This window comes from Varroa jacobsoni, unplaced genomic scaffold (genome assembly GCF_002532875.2).
Source record: "Varroa jacobsoni isolate VJ856 unplaced genomic scaffold, vjacob_1.0 scaffold_1131, whole genome shotgun sequence".
Taxonomy (NCBI): domain Eukaryota; kingdom Metazoa; phylum Arthropoda; class Arachnida; order Mesostigmata; family Varroidae; genus Varroa; species Varroa jacobsoni.
Genome location: NW_019214033.1, coordinates 203,512 through 230,795, shown reverse-complemented (window position 1 = coordinate 230,795; position 27,284 = coordinate 203,512). Strand labels below are relative to the sequence as shown.

The following is a 27,284-nucleotide window of genomic DNA, read 5'->3' as shown; positions in this document are numbered from 1 at the left end:
TCTCTTATAGAATAGAGAGATGCTGGTATTTAGTGCTATTTCACGCTCGCCTTTCCTCATTTCCTGCTGCTTTTTGCATTGAGGCAGTGCCTGATTCATGCTTATCATCAGCTTGATAAGAACTTCGGGAAAACGTGGGAAGTGGGGATATGCACAGGGTGGTAGCGTTAATGATACAGTCGTTCTCAGCAAGAACACGCGTAGCAAGTGCTTGAATATCTTCGACTGCACGCTAATCGCTGAAACCACGCTCTAACAAAATTTGATTAGGACGCGCCGACCGACCGACCTGGTCCGTTTATAAAGTACGGAGGGTAAAGTAGTTTTTTTCACTTTTTTTTTTTCTTTTTTTTGTGAACAATGGGGCTCTGAATGGAATTGTGTCCACAATTAAGTAACTTGGAGGACTCACAAATATCTATAGACGATGGTCAGGTGGTCAGGTTTTGACAACAGTTTGACGATAAACGATCTCCTCTCGATGGAGTTCGTCATCATTATAACCATTATTAATAATTTATTATTATTTGGTGATATGGTTCAAAATTAAAATAGCAGCGTGAGAATATTATATACTTCGATTAAACAAAGAAAGGAGGTTTAAGTTACTTTAGTTTCATTAACGCCTTCAATCATATAGACACACAATACAAGCGTCTCCTCAGTAGGTATTCGACTTCAGGTAGTCTCCTTCTTCCAGTTTATATCAACAGGGTAATTAAGAAACCAGTTATTGGAGCCGGTTGCATAGGTCGGCTCTCTGTGATGCTTGCAAGCTAAAATCTTTCATTACCGCGTTCTGGTCAATAGCACAAGTTTCAATTGCTTGTCACTTAAACGGCGCGTAGATTGGTAAGCTTACCTTACGAAACGCTATTATTTTGCCACACTAAAGGTAAGCTTTCCTCACATGTAAATGATTAGCAAAGCTATCGATCCGTGGGCGTTTTTGTTTTGTCTATAACGACGCCTGACAAATGCACCTGATCGATGGGCGTAAAGCTTAACATGCTGCACACCTGAACTCGAGTCTCGAAGTTCTCATAGGGTAACCAGACTCATACTAGTAACTTAAGTACATGATAATTATTTTAGAACTGTATATTCTGATAATAATTAGCAGTTTATTTAACACTATGTAATGTTAAACTCATATAATTATAGTTACTTTGAGCTAAAGACAAGCGGAAAGTCCGCTCCAGCGGTTCTAAATAGCTGGCGCAGGTGCAACATTGTTGTACATATCTGTACTGGACGAGGCGTTCCTTGAACATAACAGAGAGTTCCACGAAGCTACCCACTTCGGCAAATCACCTATCGTCAATGTAGCCTTTTATCGGGGCAGCTGATTTTTTTCATACGCAATTCAGTTCAATTTGCTCAGAGCTGAACATTGTATCTTTTTCTCCTCTGATCTAGTAAGTTACAAGCTTACCTAAGTAAGTATTGACAAATGCGTTTATTGCTTTCGGATACTGACAGTAACCAACGATACCTCGATATCTCCCAGAACCATTGTTGTTAATTAAAGCTGTTTAAAATAGTTGACGAAGTACATCGTCCTATAACAATACGCACAATGAATTTGTTAGCGGGTATAGCTCGGAAAGTTTCTCCAAAAACATTTATATATCAATGAGTAAATATAATAAATATATATGGGCAGCTTGATCCATCCCCGATAGCGGACATCCCAACACTAAGGCCCGCTGACAGATTTCTTTGGCCTGGACTAACTCCAAGGTACCACAGGCAGCGCTAGAAAGCAATTTACACAAAACGACAGCGAAGCATTAGCTATAGCTCACCCGATTCGAACGTCCATGAAGCACGCTCATTTTTTAATCTCATTTTTTTATTCAGTTCTGGCTTTACAGCGGCAGACGCTTTCGGTCAATGCCATAAAGCTTTCTTATGCATTCAATCTGCTTGACAAACGCTTTTGGTGGCACGACCGACCCCTTCTAGCTATTTTCTACTTTGTTCCCTTCCTATAGTCGCATTGTTTAGATTGACTTCGCGCAAGCGCCTTTGCTTCGTCGGCAAGTTTTGCTATAGGTGGCCTTTTACGCTCAACTGGACGACATTGTGCAGGCATGTACAAGCCATGGAGAAGCTATTACGTGGCAAATGTTGATTTTGTTATCGCTGGATAATGCACAGACATTATACGCTTGTAAGTCAGCCGTCGAGTTAGGTTGCGCCCATAACAACGTTCACTGGCATCAGCAGTTTTACTAAAAAATCAATGCCGTGGTTGTAACAGAATTTTAGATAATCTGAATGTAATACGTTTAACTGCCGCTGTAATAATATATATGCATCATATGTAACACAACTAGGCCAACTTACTATGAAGGTCTGCTTCTGCTCGAAAATGAGGATTTGTCTCCATTCAAATTTGAGGTCTTCGTCGGGCCTTTATACGGTGGCAAGTAAAAGTGTATTTGGTCAAAGGGAATGAAAATTGCATTAGACTAACTAGGAAAGTTTTGGTGTCGCGTATCGTCAACGTGCTTATAAGCGAAGGGTTCTCTCGCTACAAACAATTGATTCAGTATAAATTGGTCACAAGTCGAAAACGGGCTTAACGGTTATGGCTTCTCAAACACAAGACTGTTCTGACATAAAACGTATTGGTAGGAAGTTGTAAGTATTTCCATCCTAACCAAATCAGCCAACATCGGCCCTTCCCATTCTCGTATTTGAACCCGGCTATCGATCTGCAACAGTTCGCAGCAGTAAATCATAGTTACGAAATTGACGTAGAATGCGCCTTTGTAACGCGTTTACAAACCGAAGCGACGAGGACCACGAATAACGATGAAGCTGCAAGCTATCCTTATCCGACAATGAGACGCCATTCCCTTCGCCTTTCACAGTAGAGCATGCCGATGCTCCACGGCAACATAGCGCTAAGACGCAAAGCCTGTTAGTACAACAATTGCAACTGAGGCAGGGAACGGGGGAGACATCTGTTCGCTGTTACTGCTGCTGTGAGGTTTACCACAATAAAGCGCCAGCAATTGCTAGGATTGCTAGAGGGGCACGTGCATCTCATACAAGCCGGCCAAGCTCCAGCCTCGTCACCAAAGAACTTCACTTCGAAGGGAGCGGAAGCAATAATCACTGTTTCGCATTTCACTAAAAAAAAAAAGCCTGTATGACATGACCCGTGTCATTACTTTAATACTGGCTATATGTTTACATTGTGCATAAACGGCGACGACAGCTATGTCCACGGAAATGATTCTTGAAAAAACGCAAATATCGACGGCGTCATCGATTGGTGTGCCACCATAACGGGAACATCCGCATATATCCATTCGCATATCCATCCTTGTATAGCATGAGTGCATATATGCTATAGTAAGGGCTACTATATATATTTTTTTAGATACTTCAATATAGACGCAATAAGCTATTCGAGGGAAGGTTTTACCCGAAGTGCTCCGAACGACCTATCCTACGACCACATCCTATAAGCCCGTTCCTTACGCGAACAGCTAGTTATACCATGTAGACACACTGTTACTACCATTTGAATTAGCATCATACGTCGAAAGATCAATGGCCTTAGCTTGCTTGCAGTATCACATCGACTCAATTATCTAAAGCTACAACTATAACTAATTCCTATGATACTCTCTGAACCGTTATCTATGATAACTCTTATCGAGCTATTGCTCCATAACGAGATGGCCCAATCTGCTAATTTGGATCGATTGTCCACAGCAAAATAGTTCCACCTGTTGCGCGACCAACGAGTCGAACGAGTATTTCTTCTATCTGATGACGCTTACACCCTTTCAGGTGATGCTTAATCGTTTACTGCCCTTTCTTTTCTGCTTGCACAAAACCTAATATAGGAACGGTAGCGATCTGCTGGCACAACAAAAGAATGGTTATCTTTTCGTTTCTTTTTACCTTCATCGTCGCGCGCGTCGGCTATCGTGCGTTCAGCCACCCCCACAGACTGGTATTTTTTCTTGTCTTCAATATTGCTGGTTCTTTTGTCGTGGCTGACAGTGCTGTTAGATGTTGCCCCGTTCATAGAAAAATAACAGTTCTACCATATATATATTTCTCGGTTGAGTTCAGGCTTACGCCTCGCTCGAGTAGTTGATGTCGACGGTGATTAAACAAAAATGTCTTATGCTAAACTTGAAAAGGGCTTTTGGTTATATCTTGTCAGAAGGAGATCCTCTAGCTAGACTGGTAATCTAAAGCAAGGGAAGGATATGGTCTCAGGAGGAGGCTCATTTCGATTATTCGACTATTCAGCTCCGGAGGTCGCTACCCCGACCCAAGTAATGATAACCCTTACGGAGGAAAATGGCAGCTTCAGTGTCCATGATGAACGGTTGACCACAACTGACCAATGATCCTTTCTACCCACTTCCACTACGACCCAATTCACTTCGTTAGAGGATCGGCTAGGTAATAAAGCCACAGCAGGTGCATAATACCCTCATAACTGTACGTTTTTCTGCTTTGAAGTATTGATGATTGTGTCGTGTAACAGTCGGTGTCTCATTTACGAAACACGGATTTCATCTACTGGATCTATCTTTACGGACCTACGTATAATGCTCATCGGCCACGAAATTTGATTGGGGCATGCACTCGCAGATACCGGCTAGTCGCAGTCATTATTTGATTTTTTGCCCCCTTAAAATTTCGCAAAAATGATATGAATGAACGGAAACTGATTTGTGTTTATTCTGATCGTAAAGAGCACAAGTATACCTTTGAAGTATACAACGAATACACAACGAAGATGGTATCTCTCAACCATTATAAAATCACGTTTTAATGGACCAAAGTGTCTGTTACCTAAGATCATTCAGTTGTGCTGCCTCCTGAATGGTAACCTTCCCGGGCATACGCTTTGCGTAGGGCACGTTGGTGAGTCAGTTCAACTGATATTCGTTTTTGCAGGAGGACGGGACTCGGAGAGCGCTCCAAGCAGACCCGCAGTCTCGATCTTCCCAAGCCTTGATAAGGCACCGTGGTATGCTTAAGTACTTCACAGTATTTGTTCGAATGCTACTTTTGTTATAAGCGTTTCCTCGGAAATTCCACAAGCGCAGAGAGCCAAGATACATCTTTATTGAGCTTTGGTCTCAACTTTGGATACGCAAACTTACAGGATAGGGTGCAAAGTTCCTTGGTCAGAGAGAAGTACGCAACGTACACTTCAACTCACAATACAAAGAAGTTCACGTCTTCACACATTCCCGATTTTCGTGGTATAAACGTGGCAGTCAATACTTTTCTACAAGAAGACATTGAGGAAAAGTGACAAATTCGAGACCTTGAGTAGGTAAAAATATCCTGTATCGGAATAGTACGTGTCCACGTGCTTTTCGTTGTGTTTCTTTGAATGTATTTCCTATGTGAAACACATGAAGCATGAAACACAACATTGTTCAAAACGAAATCATACAAAATCGTATACAATATTGGTTTGTAGATTTTACTCGCTTTTGTGATATACAAACAGGTAGGACCTGATAAAGGCCGAATAAGTTTCACGAAAAAGGTACCTGCTGGAATAATATAGTAATTTTTGTAAACACTTCAGCCGATAGTCTGACAGGTTTCTTTTTGACGTAGCGGTATACAGTATGAACGAGCAACACTGTCTGACTAGGAATATATATCGTACAGTGAAGGAACAGAATACACCTGCACTTGGCCGATGTAGAAGATAAGCCTTGAGTTCTTGCGTACTTACCTCTAGACGTGCCTGTAAGCATCCCGATCTCCTCTACATAAAACCTGTATCTTATTGTATTTTAGCTTAAAGTAAACACTTTTGTGAGGATTCAGTAAAAACTTACATAAGAACTTGAGTCTTCACTAGACTCAGATTCTTATATGACCTTCATTAGAGCGCAGCGGCAAAAATAGGTCTACATATATATATATATATGTATATATGAATAGCATCACTAGTTGCTAGATTCGTAAATATTTAGATCTACTGATGCGTAGTAAAAAATGCAGAAAGGACGTTTTAACCAAGAGATACACATGATTTGCTTATACTCTATATCAAAGAATTTTTGACATGTCTATATTACACCAACCGCACAAATTGTTTATAGGGGAAATACCGGTCGTAGGCTAATTTAAATTTAGCTTTTAAATGAACGAGCGGTCTCGCCAAAGGTTCGGGAAAGGATCTCCAGTTTAATAGACCTTATATAGCATTCGCTTAGAAGGAGGGATCCATTCGAGATGAACCAGTTCAGGCTCTTAGAAGTTATTGCGGTAACTTCGCAAAAAACACCTTCAACGGTCAAAGCATCACTAGACAGAGGTTTGGTTTGGCTATGGAGTGCGTTAGTACTACGCTATACAATTTCTCCTACAGGACCCATAAAACATCGACTCTAACTACGCCTTACCTTCACTAGCAGCCTTAAACGTTAGCCCTTTAAAGTTTTTCCAAAATCTTGCAGTAAAATAGTTCCATTCAAACATACTGCTGCTTAGGAATTCTATCATAGTTGTCGCAGTATAAATCAAAAAAAAAAAAGAAGCAGATTTTGAATCTATGTGACAGCTGTCATGCTTTGCAGAATGTGCCAGAGACAGTCGTAATGGAGAATTTAGTTCGTTCTATTATAAGCATCGAAGAATATTGCTCGATTCAATTGGGTGTCCCAAGAGCTTCGTTAAATACTTATAGAACGTCTATTCAGAACAGCCTTTGGCCCAAATTAGATTTGCATAGGTAGCAGAACGACTAGGCCCTGCAGCGTCCAAATTGCATCGACTAGTAGCAGGAGGCACGCAGGCTACCGTGCGCCTGCCAGTACCGTTCAGGTCGTTGGGGTGATCAAGACAAAGCGTGTCATGCGAAATGCTTTTTTTCCCCCTAATAAAGCCAGTAACCAATAACTAGGACACCGTTTTGGTACTGTTCCTCTTTTCGTCATATTGGCGTGCATCCTCGTTCATCATCTTACTTTCACTCGTTCATCACTTTTACCTCGTTCATCACTTTCTTATCAGCAGTAGCCGCAAGAACTTTAATTAGCTAAGTCTCGGCTTTCTACCCATTCCTTCAAATAGTCGTCGTTGTATAGATCGTTGTCAATCACGTTTGAGGTAACGAAAAAAATTAACTATTGTTCTTTCCACGAACCTGCTTGTTTCCTCGACCATCTGCTTGTACATGCGTTACAGGTAAACAGCACACACATACTAGGTTCATTTTCGCCTCTTTTCGCTGCTTGAGAATCTAGAACACCCGATGGTAAAACCCTTATTCATTTACTCGGTTCGTCCGTTTGCTTCATTGCTGTACCCCATATATATATATATATAGGGAGTAGAATAGCACAGTGGCGAAAGATGTAAATATAAATAACGGAAAATGTTCGTCTCATTAGGAAAATGAGTACGTTTCCAGTTAATAAAAATATCGGTTCATAAAATCATATTTTGTCATCACACATGAACTATACAATGTGACCTCGAGTGACCGGATAGCCGCCTCTAGATGACTCGTATTTTGACTCCACACAGCCCAGCTATATAACATGCAGACAAACTTTCTACGCAAGAACTACAATGACTCGTGTGACAACTTCGAATATCATCTCGCTACTAACCTTCACTTCAATCATGGAATAATACGGTCTTTTTCTTTAATTGATCAACGACCGATTGTAACCTATTCCAGAAGCTACTAAACCCATGTTTGCAACACACGAGCGCTATTATCGGAGGCATCGTGCTAACGTATTTCGAAAAGCAGCGTGAATACGGGCGATGAACTTTGCATCTTTTTTACGTCCGTCAAGCGTATGCGTACATACGGAAATCCTTCCCCGTTTATAAATTACTCAGGTGCAGATGCGTTGTTTATCTGACTCAGGAAGTGAAATCTATCTGTGCCCCTCGACATCAGACGTAATGGGATCAGCCTTCCTACACGTCAACCGAATGACTCTAACGAACTTCGTCAATGCCACCGCCACGTCACTTCAGAACGGAATCCATCCACTGCTGGCACCGCCAACATAGCCAACGCGATCAGACCAGTCCTTAACAAACAGTAATGGAATATTCCGCTAATGGAAAGGTGCCCATGAATCCACCTGCTAACCCTTCTGCAACCGTATGACGGTTCTTGGCCTGAGTTTTGTAGCACATGTACCCCATATAAGGTTTGTCCATTGGGAAAGGAGAGCGATATCGCCGGTTTTTGCGGCGACCCTAAAGGGATAGTATTTATGAACATGAACTGGGCTTTAGTTTCGACTGCTTAAAAAATAATAAGAAATGCGGAGCTTTTTATTGTGTTAGGAGAATTATTTTCGAATATCTAACATGAATAGCCAGTAATTCATGTCCATTGGCACCCTTTTACTTATTTCATACTTAGGCAAGTTGTAACAATGAGAGAAAGAAGGAGAGGTGTGGGGGGGGGGGCGGAGCGGGGCTAAATAACGGTAACATAATGCAACGAGGCTTTAGACTAGAGAAAAACAAAGCTCACGATCATTTAGGTTAGTCACCGTTTGATCAACTGAACGGGAAACAAACAAGTTAGCCTAATGGCTGTTGTGCGCGGCGGGACATAGTGAACTGCGGACAGCCCAAGCCCTCTAAGCCATTGAGAGAATATACTCTACCCATAAGATGTATTATGTGTGTGAATGTAGGAAAACTCAAAATATAACGATCTATTCCAATTTTCGAATAGCATTATCGACGGTATGAAGTACTTTTAGCTATTTATTATCATCAATATAATGCGTATCACTAATTCCTTGTCTGAATGACATGTTGTAAGCACTTTGTAAATGATGTTGAAAGTTTAACTAATTTAGCTCGTACCACAACGTCGAATGACCCATGCTTTTGACCAGTTTGCGGACCCAGCGGATTGTCCACCACCATTGCGGCTGCCCTTTTCCTCAGCAAAGTTGCGGACACTGGGAACCGGCGTTGAAACACATTAGCTTTACTGGCTTGCCTCAATGCGTTGTTATCTGCTACAAGTAGACCTTCTATCGGTCACTGGGATTGATTCCACGGCTATTGTATCACTACCGTTATTGGCACCTTACTTCTACTGCATCAGAGCACAAAGGCATAAAACAGGGTGAAAAAAGCAATTCGTTGAAGCCGCCGCTCTGAAGTATCATGTGTCGCAACAGGCATGTGAAGGCTCATATGTGCTTAATCAGTGTAAGTGTTGCTTTTTCCAACAAAAGAGATTGAAAAGGCCTGGCGGATCGTTCATAATTATGCGGGAGTGTAAGAGTTGCGACACACTGCCGGCTACAGGAAGGCTCGTTATAGCTGTTGACACTTCTGCTTCATTGAACAACGTAACGGAACTACTCAAAGGACTTTACACATATCAGTAGAACATCAGAAGTTCGTTCATGTAAGTTAGGCAAAATATCCCAATCGAAGTCGTGGTGTAGTGACTTGCGATTGCCCGCTTTAGCTGATGGGTGTTTCTAGAAGTCAACAGTTTCAACAATTTTTTTCGTTATTCCAAAGTTTCAGAGAAGTGTGCACTATCTTGCACGTTTGTGAAGTTTTTCGCAGATAAGCACTTTTCGCTAGGACCATTAAGTTCAGGCACAAACTAGCTGGTTAGTTAACTGGTCCGACGGAAGTTCCTATATGAGCTGTACAACAAGAAAGGCTGGCGAACGCATGAATTCAAATTGGGCAGGGTTAGAGAGGTTTTGAAAGCGTCGGCTGAAGGGGGCCTGTCTGAAACGCCAGTCAATCAACTCAGAAAGCTCTTTCTCTTCATGCAAGGAAAAAAGGCTAAAGAAAACCCGTGATGAAACAATATCAATAAGGACTCTATGACGACATTTGTCAGGATCTAATGAGCTGCACAAGGTACGTATTACCGACAGGCAAGGTATATTTGTATGGCAAGCATGCACACACGTGTATGTCTACGGGTAGGTAAGTTCACAGAAGTAATGAAACGATTCAATTAACTTAGACAGAAAGGACCATCTGTTCTTTAAATTAATTTATGCCTTTACGACAACCGAATTAATTGATTCTAAATTACGTTTGTTGACGACGGTCACCTAGTAACAGCGCAGTCCACACGGATCCGTTCGTTGACAACAGCGAATGGCGTGTTTAAACCTAAACGCAGGTTACTTTAGCATAATATATATTAGGTTTGCGTGAGAAGGCACCCTCGTGTATTCATTCATGTCCGAAATAGTCCGAAATTTTGAAGTTCTTAACACGCAATTTTGTCCTGGGGCTTGCGCTGACAGCGTCAATAAGACAATGAACAAGCCAGCAAACACGATCATTATGATTCAAGATTCGAGTAATTTCATTCTTTAAGGGAAATCCTTCCCAAGAAATAATGAAGGTCCACTTTGCCTCAGACCAATGTACGCATTAAAATAGTTAGGTTTTTCAACGGCATGCAACCTTTTGTCAAAGGCAGAATTTATGGGCCACTATGTCCTTTTCAGCGTTAAAAAAAAGCACGTCTGACAATACCCGTTTGCCGGCCAGCTGTAAGAACTTCCACTGATACACTTGCTGTCAGATGACACACAAAGCAGCGACAGAGTAAAAAAAGGGGCTCCATCTAGCCAGAAGCTTCCATATGCCTTCAAAACCGTTCCATATGTCCAGAGAGTATTCGCACAATTTTTAAAAATAGATTGTATGATATGCGCTTTTTTAAATTTAGTTTTTATTTGTTAAACAGCGTCGCTTATTTTTTGTCTATGTTCCTTATGCTAATATCCTACGAGCAATTTGTCTTCCGTATCTATATCTGCTGCGTCGTGGCCTGCGGCCTAATTTCCTTAGCTTAAATTCATTTTTTCTCTAAATGAGCTATGTACAAAGTTCATACCCAACAAAGTTCACCTGATCAACCGAATACTATACAAATAATGCATAGTTACTCACAAAGGAACACCACAATTGAACAAACATTAACCAACACACTTACAAATAGACCATAATGGCTCTCTGGTGGAGGAAAGTAATCGGCGGTGAACTTCATTCTCGTCTGACTCACGAGGCTGAATATTCGTCGAGACATCGTCACTGAATACGTCGTCTGCAGGCATCGTCGTACCATTCGATGTGTCTCTGCAGTAGAACCGGACAGTTTCCTTTCGTGTTCGTCCTCGCCGACTTTGGCTTTACAACGAGTGCCGTCTACACGTTTGCCTTAGTTGGCATGAAATGAACTATCTCTAAGACCGCCATCGACACTCGGATAAATCCGCACAACAATGAGGACCTGCTACTACAAGTTACAAACAGTAGGCTTCGTCAGGACCTCCGATAGGACTTTACGGTGCATTTCACTTTTTGGTCCTACTGCAACGAGTTTTAGCTAGACTCTAAGTCGTACTCAACGAATCCGTGGAATCACCACACTATATGTTAGCAACGACTAATCTCATCGTCGTAAGGAGACATGCGCCAATCGCGTAACGGCCTACGTACCATGCTGCTAAGTGGGGGAAAACGACGGGGTAAGCGTCCGCTAATATGGTCTTAAGATAGAAGCGGTAAACTTCTAGCCTTAACGTCATTTCCATCTCGCTCAACTAATTACTCGCGTATACTGCTTGTTATGTTAAATGGCTAGCCACCTGACTTATCTTATTACCTTCCCAACCTGCCTTATCTCTCGTCATGGAAAAGATTGTAAAAGATATTTTCGTGGCAGTCTACACAAGCGAGGGTATCTGGTATGACGATGGATGCTTTTGTTTGCTTTGTCCTATCTGTCTAGAATGTGAACAGCTGAAACGTGTCTGGTACTTAATGTCTGTCATTATCTACTGATCAGTTTGCGTAAACGATATATACAGACATAGGCTATCCAATCGCTGTTTAACGCTGCGCCTGTCGACTGAAACCTGACAGCTACGTTGAGTAAAACTGCTATGGAAATACTCATTATCGATATGTACTTATTATATAAAATTTAGGCGGTAAAATATAATTCAATGTTTTTTTTTTGACGACCACTTAATCGGGTCCGGAAACGGTGCAGCCTTAACCTAATCTAGAATACAGCCTGTTGACGCTACAAGTATGATTACTGAATTCTATTCGCATTATTTCGTAGCCATTGTACTATTCTACTATTTCATCGATTTGTAATATTTCCACCGCGATTTTAAGAACGATATCCTTAAGAACATGAGCAGAACATTGGCTACTAGTAGTATTTACATGCCAGGACCTTTAAAATGTAAAATCTTTAAAAAGCTTAAAAATCTACGTTCAAAACAATTTAATGATAGGCAAAGTCTAAAGAGCACTACTGATTCCCAAATGTAAATTAACAGATTTTTCGAGTCAGAGCATACCCTTTAAGCTTGGTTTCTTTCCGGTGCACAATGCCTATTGAGAACCACGACGAAAATTTTGAAACAATCATAAGGATGCATTTACTTCATAGCATAAACCGTGATGTCCAATTTTCAGATCATATATTTTGTGGGCCTTCTCTGTTATTACATACGATAGGCGTCGTATCTAGCTTACTTGTACGCTCGCGGTAGGTTAATTTGTTGCATTAGACGACTGAATGCGGTTAGCACCGTTTCTAAGGCAACTTCTACTAGTCTGTTCATAAGAAAATGAAACAATATTGTAAGACTACTATAGAAAGAGTACTATGAAGTCCTTGGGATGCGAATGGGCACAGTAACGCGCTTGACATACGATCAATGATAAAAGCTATTGAGGTTTTGATTGAGGGTGAACAAATCAGATACGAACTCGTATACATGCCACCCTAATTGAAATCCCTGCATAAATACAAGCGCATAGATGGAAATGTATTCGCTCTAATTCACCCGTTATCAGAAGCTCGTAAATTTGCTCATCAGCCAGTTCATTCTTCCTCGAGGTCTTCTTTTGGCACATCGATGCACACAATCGGCCCGTTAGCTAATCGCGACTCTTTCTTTCCTCGAGTTCTTCCTCGTTTCGTAGCCCTGGTCCTCCAACTCTTCAACGAAAAGTGATACTAATAGATCTAAAGGGATCCTACCGCCAACCGGACGTATGGAAACGCCTGCATAAAACGCAATGCAGACGTCATCATCGCCGTCTGCTGTTGTCATTGTTGTGACTGATACTGTTTTGGTATTTCTCCAGGACGTCAATGAAGGACTAAGTTAAGGAGGCATGGGGGTTGCTGGCCTCGGTCCCTTAAACGGGGGCAATTTTGCGAGCTGCAGCAGAATTAGCGTGTGCCGATGTACACGCAGCAAAAATACGCGGGTATTTACTATGAATCTCTGCGGTTTTTCTTAAAATTTATGGGCGGGTCGATGTTTAGGTTGAGTGGGCGTATAGCCTAACAGCTACATCTTAGCCTGATCAGCTCACGATATGGCGACAAAGCATATTGTTTACGCTGGTTACATCGAACACCCATATGTTCTACGGATTCCCCGATGTAGGACCTTTACATTTTAATTTTATATTCGCGTTCGATGCATCGAGAAGTCTTAGTGGAAGCAGGCGATAAAAACTAACACGGCTTTTGATTTAGATAGTAAAAAAATCAGCAAAGAAACTCCCGTCAGGAAACCTGAAAGTGGCTGTCCTATTTGAGAGTTTCCTACACAAAAACCAATGGGCCATGTAAGCCCCATTATCTACTGTGGCCAGATTATAATGCAAAATGGCGCAGGACGATCGTTTATCCCCGGCCCTAGCCCGTACCCGAGCCTGAGACCCATCAAAATTATATAACGATCCACAATAATACAGCACCCCTATAACAGGACGTTACTGAATAGTAAAACCAAGGATCTTACAGGTAAGAAAGCCGATCGAAGAAGGCATATGGCACGAGAAATCCCTGACTCTCTGTATTCTGTTCAATATTGTTGACGTTGCTTTTATTTTCGGATAGATGGATAAGATTCACTATAATAAATATTACAATGTGTTTACTATTTTCTTACATACTTCATCTATTTGTTATGTGGCATTAGACACTTATAATGAAAACAGCATCTTTGCAGCGGATACTTTCCTTATTTCCTTTGCTTCCGTTGTTATTATGCTTAGTTGAGATGCATAACGACATAATCGTTTAGAAGTATGTTGCAGTTGCGCCCTGGGCATTAGGGAAACAGTACGTCTACTTCCCCGGGCTTGCCTGCGCTCGTAATTTCAAGTCCTAGTGAGTCAGTATCACAAACTTCACTTATCCCGACCCTGTCATCATCATCATCATCTCTTCGCTAATCTCTGATATCTCAATAGTGAACGTTGCATAGATCCCTTTGTCTTTAGTTTCTTCACTGGCGCGTATCCCAGATGATACGTTCCACATTCGTACTTATATTACTATTCTCCAGCATTGGATCGTTGCTCTCTCCGCCTTGAACTGCCTTTCGGTGCTCCTGACCAATTTAGCCCGAACGCTACGCGGGCTGAGTATATCAAACACCACTCATTTACAACCTGGCTGCTCGGATAGCTGTTCAAAAAATAAGAGACCGATTAATGGCGCTGGGGCAAACTGTAATCGTGAGTATCTAGTACGGACAAAATTGGAGAAAGCGGGTCGATGGAGGCCAAAGAAAAGAAACAAGAGAACACCTTTTTTTTACGTAAGAGGAAACCGAAAAATCAGTTTTACTCAATTTGATGAAAGTGTTGAGTATGTGTCGATGGAAACTCGTCCTTGTTCGTCAACGAAAAGACCGTGTTCCTTTCCGGCCCCCTTTGTCAACGTATAAGAAAATCGAAAAATCTTCTAGGAGGCGATTAAGAGTACGAACGAGATTGGAAAGCGCGCAAGAGGCAAAAAGATACAATGGAAAAAAATTTAGCGAAAACAAGCTACTGCAGTCGGCGGTTCCTGATGCCGATGTAGGGGATGATGCTGGCCGGCAAGCATCAGCAGGTAACACTGAAAAGCACGTTCAGTGCGTTTCTGCTAGTGATCAGATTGAAGAAAGAAACGGGACGCACAAATGATGGAAAAGGAAAAGGTGTTTCCTCAGTGTAATTTTCTGTTTCATCGGTACCCTGCAATGCCATTCTCAATTAAGGCCCCTAAATGCTCCAGCCTTTTGCTTCCTTTCGTCGTCTACCTCCGTCTCAGAACAGCTTGAATGGTAAAATTGATTCTGGATGGACGAATGTTTGAAAAGTTTACGTAGTACATGCGGATTGACTAGGCTTGGGGCTTACGAGCTTCGGTTTTTAAAAAAAAAAAAAAAGCTGTGCAAAATTGTGTTCGTTGATAAGAGACTAGGATTAGAAGGCAATGTTCTTTCTAAATACCAACCTAGATCCTGAAAGATGCGTATGCGTTTCGAAACAACTTGCGCGTGAAGAGTCGAAGATATATTCAAAATTATACTGTATTCGATGTATTTTTTGAAAATAATATATATATATGAATCCTAGTAGGAAGATAGATATTTTAGGGAAGTGCGGCACGCTAGAGAAAAGGACATGCTTTATGCAATCGAACAGTCAGCATCTTCTTTAGAAAATTAAGGTGAAAAAATTTCAGTCCCGAGATTAGAAATGTTTTAACGTTTATCATCCAGATATATATCTGCTTTGCAAACCGAAAGATATGACACATTGCCTTTACCTGGAAGTCTATGGAGAATTTTTGAAAAAAACGGAAGGAAAACTCAGCTGGACGGTACCAAAGAAACAGGTTCGATCCGATGGATTTCATAAAGAAAAGAGAAATTAAGTAACTTGAAAACTCTGAACATCTGAATCTGAACTTTAGCACGTTTATACGCACATAACTGGTGTAGACGAAGAGAAAAAGCAACTGTCTCAATGTAACTTCTATAAAGGACATGGTTTGATTCGTAAAGGCAGTTCTCCATGTTTATATACTAGAGGATTTAGTCCGTTCATCATTTGCAATAGTAACAGACGCCGAAAATTGCACACCTGCCCTTTGCAGTCTCTAGAAGGTAATACTTCATCTAACACTAGTTTAAAAAGCACACTAGTTATGTGATGTTACTGTATAACGCATATACGATCACGATTAAGGTAAACAATAAAAGTGCTATACATACGTTATTATTTTAGCGAGAGAGCAGGATAAGATGAAGCAGAACTCTCTGAAAAGAGGCGGTTTGACCCTCCAGCTTTGTTCACCTTTATTGGAGCCGCAGGGGAAACGCATGCTGCCATCATTCCCTTCAGGTTAAAATTTTGTTCCAAGGGGACATGATTGTGTTAATTTGTAGGATGTGCCTTCGCTACGTTAAATCTCTCTGCAGATCCAGCTGCGCACATGGCTGAAGCCTTGATTCCGACTGCCTTTACTCAGGTGAAGTGTTCGCTTGCGTTCGTTTCGTGGCAGAAAAACTAGACACTACGTAGTCCTGTTCTGAGGTTCATCTGCTTCTATTGCGCTTCTTCTATTCGTGCGACAGCACTCGAGTGCGAGAAGGATGAGAGAAGCCTGTGGTCGAGAAAACTTCATTTTTCACTATACGTTCAACTTAGTTTAGGTCAAAAAGACCGCCAACAGACAAGCGAGCAAGGTGTTCCAATATGCGCCAGCCTTCCTTGTCCGCTATTGCCCCACAGTACCGTCAGCGTACCAACTCATCACAATATCGTCAAAGACAAAATGGGCTGGAGTAAAGCAACAGCTTTTCCTGAACTTGTGAAAATTGACATGGGATAGGCTACTAAGCGACGGCAAAGTAGGGCCTTATTTGCAGTGGGAAAATAGGTTAAGCTCCGAAACCAAGCGCCTACGCAGAGATGGATCCTTTTTTTTAACCCTACGTTTTAAAAATGCGCTAATTTCCAATTGGCTTAAAAACTTTTCGCTAGGGCCTTGCGGAGACGAACGGCTGCGAATAGATTATGATGTAGTGTGAACATGAGAACTTATCTTTTGATAATGCATTGCGATTTGCGTGCATAGTTCAGGCGTCCCATGAAATCGACATGTTGCTTGCCATGGGTTGCCGCCACCGTCAGGTGGTGAAGTAGGCGGAGATATGATGAAAGCGTCTTTCTGCTCGCTGCCAACTATTTCTACTGGAATGGAAAGTGTTACGGTTTGGCGCCCGTCGAGGCACCTGACGCCGATATAGAATCCTGTGAAAACGAGATACACGAGTCGAAAGGTAAAAATTGGTGCTTGCTTCATCTTCGGAAACCATTCGGAGCCAAGCACCCGCAAGTAAACATCGCATTGCAAACAGAAGTAGTAACTTAAAAGTTGCGATCTATTCATGTAGTGGATTCTGTCAACGAAAACAGAATAGAACATAACCGTTGCGTCTTGTAAGAAGTAGGGTTTGTCATGAATGTGAAAAGAAAATTATTTCTGTGCAGAGCTCCTTTGTCGACTCCTAGTGAGGAACGAAGTGGGTCAACAGCGACGGGTCAGCATCACTGATTCTATTGGTTGTAGGTTTTCAAAAAACTTGGACCAACATATGTAACGTTCGGATACTTAATTTCTAGTCGCAAATTGATAAATTTCATAAGCAAATACAGTAACCAAAGAGCTCTAGGTTACTTACCAATATCACTAGCTATACGAAAGACGTCGACCGAGGTTCCACTACGAAGACTCTATTCTATAAGTGGCACTTGATGTTTTTAATTACATAATATTAATGTTGGATTTGCCTTTGTTGAATGTTCGAGTATAAATGTGCACACTTTACGAGCTTTCAATATGTCCAGCCAATAGTCAGTATTATCAGACGGCGCTACTGAACGCACACGCAGGGTTATGCCGCGTGTAAATCAGATACAGCACCTGGACACGTGACCGTCTTCATTCGACAATTCGTTCTGGAAGACCATTTGATAAAGGCGAACAAAAAAAAACTGAGCCAAAGACGCAACCGGTCATACGACGATACATTGAAGCTTATATATTGCTAGGACCCCTTCGGTCCTCTCCAAATCCGCCTACACTTATACATAGTCTATATTACCTCGCCGAGTCAGCGATGGCCAAAAAGACATCTTCACCAAACAGTCGGTACCATTTGGCTGGGTTAGCCCCTGATCAAAACGATGACAGATCCCATATGGGTACACTTAGGTACCTAATAATCTTTTCTACTTCCAGTTTTGCCCTCCCTTTCGCTTTTCAATGTCTCTTTATGTGTCTAGATAGATCCGCCTACAGCTTATGACACATATTTATTCATATCGACCCACATGCACACACACACGTCGTCAGACCAATGCTGTCACGCCTCTACGCACTATTAACTGTAGAGTAAGGAAATTCTGCTTGTCATCATGAGGACCATAAATAGACGGCTGGTAGAGTCTGACGGAACACCTAGGGGCCATACCGGACGCAAAACTTAAACGTAAAAGCCGAGCTGGCGATCCTGGGCATTTAATACCGCTAAGTAGACTGCAATACATATCGGTTAATAAAGGACGTGACAGCCCTGGGGGCAAAGTGAAACAAATAGAAATGGGGAGGAAAATCGAAAAGGTTTAGATTTGACCCACATAGAAGTGGAAACCCACTAAAGCTCCTGGAATATAATGATACTAGGCTTTCATGCCGATCTTCGCCTTTCTAGCTTTCAGCGCTTCGCGCGCTAATAACCGGAGAGCCCACGGCTTGACATACGCTGGCATTCTGTGCTAGAGTATAGCAGCTAGCAGACTCTAATGAAACGTTGTACTGTCTTGGCCTCGCTTCGTGGGACCCTGATTCTTCCTGTGCTAAAGAAGAATAAGAACCTGCATGCCTTGATCCAATCGTACCAGCAACACCAGAAATGTCAACTTCTGAAAATCCTGATACCGACGCGATACGACTACGAAATGCAAAAAGTGGATAAGTTATAGCGAGAGAGTCTTGTGCATAGTCCGACCCACGCTCTGTTCAAAATATCTGATAAATGGAAAATTTTGAAGAATGGACATTGTGCTTTTGATCGTCTCTTGCAGAACCGTCACGTCAGCCACAAAAAATTTACAAAAAGGGGGACTATCTAGGAGCCGATAAAGCAAAAGAACAACAAGCCGAAAAAAAAAATCAAGTATAGAGAGAAATCGCTGACATTCATCATATGCAGCTGTTTTCGAGCATCACGGTTACCTATAAATTGGATGTTTACGCTTTATAGGTTCGGTTAAAAAATTATTTTTAATGAGATTATGTTTTTTAAACACTATGTATAGGATCGTGCGGAGCTAGTCCTGTTTCCGGAAACAGTACGCTCCAACCCTGGCTATAATCACGAGGAACCTGTAAGATATCATAATAATGATAGTCAAGAGGCTCAAAGCTACACAAATATGAATAGTTGAAATTCCCTGATTTATGTAATTAAAGGTAATGGTTAGCCCACTGTATAACAAATTCGAGCTGAACCTCTCGATGTACGTAGGTATAAAGTCTGTTTAGCACTGTCGCAGACGAAGGCCGATGCAGACATCTCTCTTTCAACCTTTCGAAGTATAGGCATGATTCAAAGTACATAGGTTTTTTTGTATTGTGACTCATCTCCATACCTGTTTACTCTGCCTAATTCAATAAGTTCTATGCCTTTGTTAATTTTCGTATAATTTGAATAATGAAATAGTGTCATGCAAAGGAGAATACACGTCGAAAATAAGGACGCACTCAAGGCCAAAACAAACTTTCAGGATCTAAGATAAAGCTTAGGCGCTTTCCAAGCAACACCATGCAATATTATGTGTACATATTGGAAAGAATATATATGCATATGCCATAACATAGGAGCAAGTGTGTGATATATATTTAACTAAATTTGAAAGGACAATTTCTTTACGCACCAACAGTAAGTAGAAAATACTAACAATTTATTGTAGTAGCAAAATAGACAGTATAATATGTTACAGTAAAAACTATTTGCCCTTTGATTTCATATTTTGTACCTTTTCTTCGTCTTTATGGAATGCTTAGTCCATTCCAGGGAACTTTTTTCGCTTGTTGTAATAACTTCTAACAGAACTAGTGCCATAGCGGTTAAACCTTTCTTCTCAACTGCTTGTTGACTACCTAGTATCGCCTTGCTACGGAGCCTTATGTCTCAGGAAATATGCATTGCCAGGGTAGACCGGTGGTCTGTCTCCCGCTTGTTTTCCTATCCTTTACATTTCTTTAATAAAATGTGTAAGGTGCCTAGGATCCAGCACAAGGCCCTTCGCTCTAGGTCCACTTTTCGCCGATCAATAGACGCTACCCCAGTGAACACTGTTGTTTATTCTTGTTAATGTCTCCGAAACTACGTATCGGCGTGAGATCTCGAAGGATGTTTATGCTGGACGAGCAAACCGAGGACGGTAACACAATATACAACCGCACATAGAACCGCGTCATGGAAACCCTGACATGAATGGCGACGAAGAGAACATGATCACAACGTTAAAACTCAAGTAAAATTTTTCGCTCGTGAACAGAAATAGCGATTTCTGCTGCAGTGCTTTTTACAAGGATTGCAGAAGTCGTAAAAGGATTTACTCTCGATAGTAGGAAGCGCGACCGAGCATAAAGTCGAGAGATATATATCTAGTCTGTGGAGATTGCTGTATTAAAACTGGTAGCTGATAAAAAATGCCAGTGACGCATAAAAGCGAGCAGGCAGGCATGGATAATTATTCAACTATAACCTTACCGCAGAGGGAAATTTAAAGAAAAAGCTACACAAGTACGAGCGCACAAAATGAACGAGTAAATATATCGTTGCTTTAGCGCAGCTGCTCATTCACATCTTTCATTATAACGGTTTTCGCCGATCGCCTTCTCCCCAAAACAGCTGGACCGATGTGGTAACGACGAGAGTTGGAGCGATCTTCCAACAATCGTTCCCTACCGGCCTAAGGCTTCAACACCTCAGATCTTCTTTATCCCCTTCTCCTATTGTTCGACGATCTAAAGAACACCAGTGCAAACACATCTACTCCTACAAGCCAACCTCCAAGAGCCACGCCTTATTTAGGCCGTTACATTACGTGTAGATACATTCATTATACGACAGACAAGCACATACGTAAACGCATGCATGGCTGACATCGCCTTTACCAGAAAGTGAAGTGAGAAAAGTCCTTGGCAGCCTCACTGCACACGACGAAGATGGAGGCATCAGAAAAAGTTTCCTTACAAAGTTCTCCTTAGAAAATAGGGTATCAGGTGAAAGCGCTAATTATCCAAAGGAGCCTCTGTCGTATTCAACAGTAAAAACCTAGATTACCAGCAAAGGTTGTGCTTCGATTACATGTCGCAATGTAAACTACTGTCGCCAAGCTTCAGCGGGTGGGATTGTCGCCTAAAGAAGGAGACGATTGAGATGTGATGGCCGAAACATTGTCTGTGTGGATTATTGTTTCTGACGTTGGTGACAGCGACCCTTCCTCCAAGGCCGACCGCAATGCGACAGATATGCCCCGCATAAGCGAGGAACCGCCTAGAGCATAGCAGGAAGATAGATAGCGGTTGCATCCCTGGCAGCTGCCCAAATACGTCGGACTTCACAGCTTCCATTCTATGCGGGGGATCTCCGTGTGATCGGGATCGCTGAGGACATAGCGGCTGCATGTCTGAGTGTGGCACAATCTCTAGCGAGAAAAAGCCGGCAAGAAAGAAGTGCCTGCAGAAGCGATTTCAAAGGCGATAGTTTCTGTTTGACGTGTACTCAGGGTCTTGGGCATCAGGGGTTTGGATCGGGAGCAATGCTGAACGTAAATCAGTGGTCGAAAAAGGAAGGAAGGATGGTATTCGAGCCGTGAAATGACAAACGGCTGTTTTCTACCGGCTGCTACGGTGTAAATACCACTTCGTCATGTTTGCTAGCTATCAGAAGCAATACATGTTAACATTATCGAGAATTTCACTGTTTTCACGTTGGATGAAAAATGGGGTTTAAATAAAATGGAATTTTAGTTAGTACGAACGTATAAGACGCATGAAACGTATACGCTTAATATCTGGATTTTGTTTGACCGTGTGGCATTGTTTTATGTACGAAAACTATGTTCTATTGTATATGAACAGCTTATTGAAGGACACACCTTTATTATGCAAACCTTGAAGCCTATTTTTCCTCGTTCTTTCGAGTCAATTGACCCACAAAAACTGACCATTACAAAGTAGTCCAGTAAATATTTGCATCACTGGCACAACCAGCGCCTGCCTATTTTGATCAAAATAGGCAAGAGCCTATTTACAGTCGACCGTACAAGTACACCATCCCTCACCACTGCATCATCGTGCAGATGTGAAGAGGCCTACACGATCCAATTATGTCACGACGCTTTACTTTACACCCGGGTCCGATTGTCCACTCAATATCATTATCATAGTTATCTTTTATTCTTGCCACTACGAATCTTCTAGTTACAAAAAAAAAGGTAACACTTCGATCACTTGTAAATAAGGTGCTGACTTCACATACTCACACCGGTACAAAAGGTCTGCTTGACACACCCTGGCATATAGACTCAATATATAAACGTCTTGATCAAAACTCTTCAAAATTCAAGATGAAATATGAATATTGTGAAAGCAAATTTACTCGTTGCGATACCTGTCATCGTCTTCGCAGCGAGAAAAAAGGTTTCGTCTTAGTAACATTATACGAAGACCTGTTGTATTAAATGTAAAGGTTTTCTCAAAGTGTGTAACATTAAAAGGGTGAATGTGATCGTTAAACTCTTAATGTGCGCGCCAGCTTGAAACTTAACAATAAAAAATGATTACTTCATTTATTATTTCAATGTTTTAATCACGATTCGCATGCATATCTTCAATTCTGCTTTCTGTGTATGCCGCAATGAGCACCAATGTTATCCCAACATGGTGTAATATCTCTACCTCAGTTGTTTAAAAACAGCGCCTATCAGTCTGTGGGGTGACAAGGTATATATTAATCAGTATAGGCTGCAATATCCCCACCTATCGATCCCCTCCAACGGAAGTTATATTCATAAAGGTGCTATAATTCAAGTTAGTCTAATTTTTGCAAATTGAATAGGAGCGAGTTTCAATTTTTTTCTCGCACATCTACAAACATTTTTATCTTCTAACTTTATGAGGCTGTCAAGGGCTCTTTTCGACGACTACGAAACGGGCAACTGCCCTCTTGTCACAGCAGGTGATATTGATGAAACCCATCGTGTAGTTTCAAATTCTAGCTTCCACGACCTATTTTGTTGTCGATTTTTTTCCGTTTATTAATATTCAACTGCAATTTTCCTGTATTAAAAATATTATTTCTACAAATTTTCCGCTAGGTACGCTTTTACAGCGCTTCAAGTGTTTTCTAAAAAGTCGACTTAAAAATGTAGAGGAGTCCTAGATAATAGAGGGGAATAAGAAACATATCCCTATTTAAGAGATAACCAGTACTGACCTAGTTTTAGGTAGGAAGGCAAAACTTGAGCTTTCAATGGTAAATGTCTTTGAAGGCGCTTTCGATGTTTTTTAAAGGTAACACTAGCATCAGCAGCACTGACAATTCAAGATAGAGTTCGGCCTTTACCTTCCAAAATGTAAAGCACCGAAGTTCGAAGGCTCCAATCGTTCAGCCATGACTAACGGTATGCTTAGAACTATACTGTCGAGGAACACTGCCATTACCTTATTGAACTCGCCCAGATCCCCCGTCGAGACTTGTATACGACTCAGTACTCTGTGCCCTGTCCGATTTCCGTTAGTTTCCAATGTTTATACGAAAGGGAGACATTCCCTCCATGACCGGGACTCCACAATAAGTCCTTTGCATAAAAAGTCATTGTTAGTGACGTAAGTGGCGTTTCGCATTGGCCATATCTATTATTACTCACCGAATTCCATTTATCGATTTAAGCATTGTTTCATTGTTGGCTATTAGAAGAAATAAATCGCAAACTATGAGAATGTATGAAGTAAGTTTGAAATACTTTAGGAACTTCTTACAAGAGTAGTTGTAACGAGCAGGACATAAAATATAGCTAAATCGAGTCCTTTAAAATGTGTTTTTTGTCATAAATGTAGACGTCACAGCATCCATATTTTGTAGAATTTCGTGCCGGTGACACTTTTCTATGATCTCAAAAGATAAGGTGGCGTAGATTGTATCGTGGTTGTAGTAGTAATAAGTAGTATCCCTTCAACACAACGGTTAATAACAGTACTGAACGTAAAACTCGATATACTTATGCAAGCAGTACTATACTTAACTTCGCTTTTGATAGTATCAAAAAAAGTTAGAGTTTCTACTAAGCTAAAGTTCCTTTACTCCTACAATTTAGACAGCTCTTCTGGTTCTCGTTGTGCTGAACATAGCGCAACTCCTTCGTTACGCCGCCTTGCGGACATCCACATAGTGCGTATGAATCTCATAATCGTCGCTAATAACTGATTTAAATCATCTGGCTGAAAGCAGTTTTGCGAAAACCGACTGCCGACTGCGAACGACTTCAGTTCTATTGAGAAGCTGGAGTCAGCGGTCATCTTTTCCACGCGTTTCCAATCCGACGCGTCCATTATAGAACTAAGGCAAATGCGCAGCCCTTGTTTCTGTAACTATTGCCGGAAGGCAGTTGCAACGCCATCTTTGTTGTTGTTGTTGCAATGGCAGCTTATACTGTACGTCATCCATTTTGAGGGGGCAGCCCCTTGCCGCTTAGCCAACGACCTTAAATTGCCCCAATACCCAAAATGACTTTGTTCGCGAACACTTTGCGTTTGTGAAAGAGAATAGAAAAAAAAAAAAGAATACAATTGATATTGTTGCCAGTGCAGGAACTACACACAAACCTTCATACACGCCGGCACGAATTTGTCTTCCGCACATCTTCCTCTGAGCTACACGCGCACCCTTCCTTTCCACTTGTACGCTCCCATGATATACTTCTCCTTCGGATTGCATTCAATACGTGGCAATAGGGTAACGGCAAAAATGCTGTTAGGGAAAAAATGGCCATTGGAAATATTAGAGAGCTCAAAAACTGTGCCAGCTGGGGCAATAGAGCGCTCTACACAGATACAAAACACCGGAGAATAAATGGCCGATCGACTCGGCCGAACGTGGGCAGCCGCGTCTGTGCCGCTTACGCTGTTACTATTTCCATGGGCTGCAACGACTAAACGCTTCTTCACGACCTCGACTAGGCTCAGCTGATGTCTGTTAACGCATCCCCAAAGCGCCGCTGTACCCCCTAAGCACAGAGGAACACTGTATGAGGTACTGTATACAAAAGGGAATTCCCATGAAGTAATTCTAATAGCGGCCATTGAAAAATACGTAGCAATCACCAAACAGAGGCTTGAAGACAGCTTACGCTTTCGGTGGCCAGTGACTATCATTTGTTCAATTCGGGTTGGCTTAGCTCACTATTGGCGATGTTGTACCTACCATTTTTATTTTTCTTTTGCTCCATAATATACGCTAGTCTCTTTCTCGCCTCCAAAGGACTATCTTATTAAAAAAAAAGACATCGAATCAGCACAATAGTAAATAGTCCGTTCCTATAGATATCAAACAGGTAGGAGAAAAACAATCATCTAGAATAGGCGAAACACTGACGAACCCTGCGCTCACAATAGCTAGTAGAGATAGTTAATGGGTGTAGTGCGCCAACTGACGGTGGCACAGATCTTTACTTGTCCGTGGCCAGATGTTTTCATTAGCTTTCAACTTCGAAATAACCGTCAGATCTTCAGAAAAACCATTAGAAACCGCTGAGTTTCGGCGTGTCTAACGATTTCACTGACCAAGTCTACAGTATAGCCGGGCAGAAAGCGAAGACCTAAATTAACTCAAAAACACTGGACCATTATGTCCATTAGACTACACGGGGAAATACCTGGCCATAGATGTTGTATCGAAGTAGCGCCTGGCAGCTATAACGTTCAATAGCCAACGACATTAACCGATCCTTGTTCGTTTGACTGATGTCGAAAGAAATTAGTCCGATAAACGGGCACCAAACGATAAAACCAATAAGCATCTGGTCGGAAGAGCGCGTTCAAACCGTATATAACTTTAATATATATAAGGCTAACGACACCCTCCCGAATCAAGTTTACTTGACGAAAGCAGACGGCAGTTAAATGCTTAAAAAGACCATTCATCTTCCCTTCTTTTTTGTCCCCGTCTTAAGGACATGCATCGTAAACGTTGAATATTTAGCAGTAAATTTAAATACGTTCGTTGAAAAATGACAGTACATATTTGCAGGTCCTTAGCGTTATTTCGAGCTTAGACGAGCGCACCTCATAGAGTGCTATTTTTGAAGGTCTTTAGGGCATAAGGGGCCGAACGCCTTATGTTACATATACGAGTACAACTGTATTGTGGCTTAACAAAAGCATTTGCTTCATTGTAATACCTATATAAGCAAATCTCGCATAGAACAAGTCTAGCGCGGGGTTCTGGACAGAACCCATATTTATCTAATGACCGAAAGTGTGGCACATTGTATAGCCAGATACTACAGAGATTCGTTGTTATCGACTCAAATTGAAAATGGCCAAGCGGGCTCTCACCATCCGATACGATTCTTTTCATATCGTATACCAATGAGAAAATTACTTCAAGGGCGAGGTTTTTTTTGCAGCAAACTAACGCGTATTTGAAACAGCTAGTCAAGCTAGAAAGCGTACGATAGGATGACCGATAATATGGCAGAACAGCTCATTTCGTGTGTATTTCTTTTTTGTTACTTTGACCGCCCAAGCTTTACAGGCGTATCACACTCGCAATTCACTGTGAGCCAATAATTATCCATACATTTACTCAGTACTCTATGTATATCTATTATCTACTGGATTTGTCTGGTTACTGCTGTTACTGCCGGGTCAGCTGTTGTTGTCAAAAATCGATGTTCTTGTCGTATACATCCATAAGCGTATTTGGTCTCTCCCTAAAAGCTGCTAGTGCCAGTTTCTTCGTTCTCTTTATCCATATATTGATATCGGTCAGATATTGCTGCTAGCGATAAATTCATTCATAGTAATCAAGATCAATCAGCGACGAAGGCAGATTGTATCGAAGGGAGCGACGAATCAGGAGGGTAGCCTGCGTCTTGGGGGCAGCCAGTGTAAAGTGATAATCTCACTTACTGTGATGACCGTAAACACTAGAAACTTTCACTACTAGAGCCCATTGTTATTATTTTTCATTAACAACAGAATTCAGTCCCCATTCTATTTTCTCTAGGGCCCCTTCGCCCGGTCGGAATTGATTTGTCAGTTTATCAACGATTTTTGCCCCGTCTCTCGTTTTTTTTTACCTAACAATGGTCTTTGTACACACAACACCGCTGTC

At 41.6% G+C, this 27,284-nt stretch overlaps 1 protein-coding gene across 8 annotated transcripts in view; it reads right to left on the bottom strand.

Moving 5' to 3' along the window:
- The window catches only part of AhcyL1 (Adenosylhomocysteinase like 1), a 174,543-nt gene that overhangs the window by 32,906 nt on the left and 114,353 nt on the right, over positions 1 to 27,284 (bottom strand). The window contains exon 1 of one of the 8 annotated variants that reach the window (XM_022844833.2): positions 10,985 to 11,724. The exons of the other annotated variants lie outside the window; for them this stretch is intronic. Within the exon in view, the coding sequence (XP_022700568.1) occupies positions 10,985 to 11,105 (121 nt within the window). The 5' untranslated portion in view covers positions 11,106 to 11,724. Of the gene's footprint in view, positions 1 to 10,984; positions 11,725 to 27,284 lie in introns of those variants that run through there. 8 annotated transcript variants of the gene reach the window in all.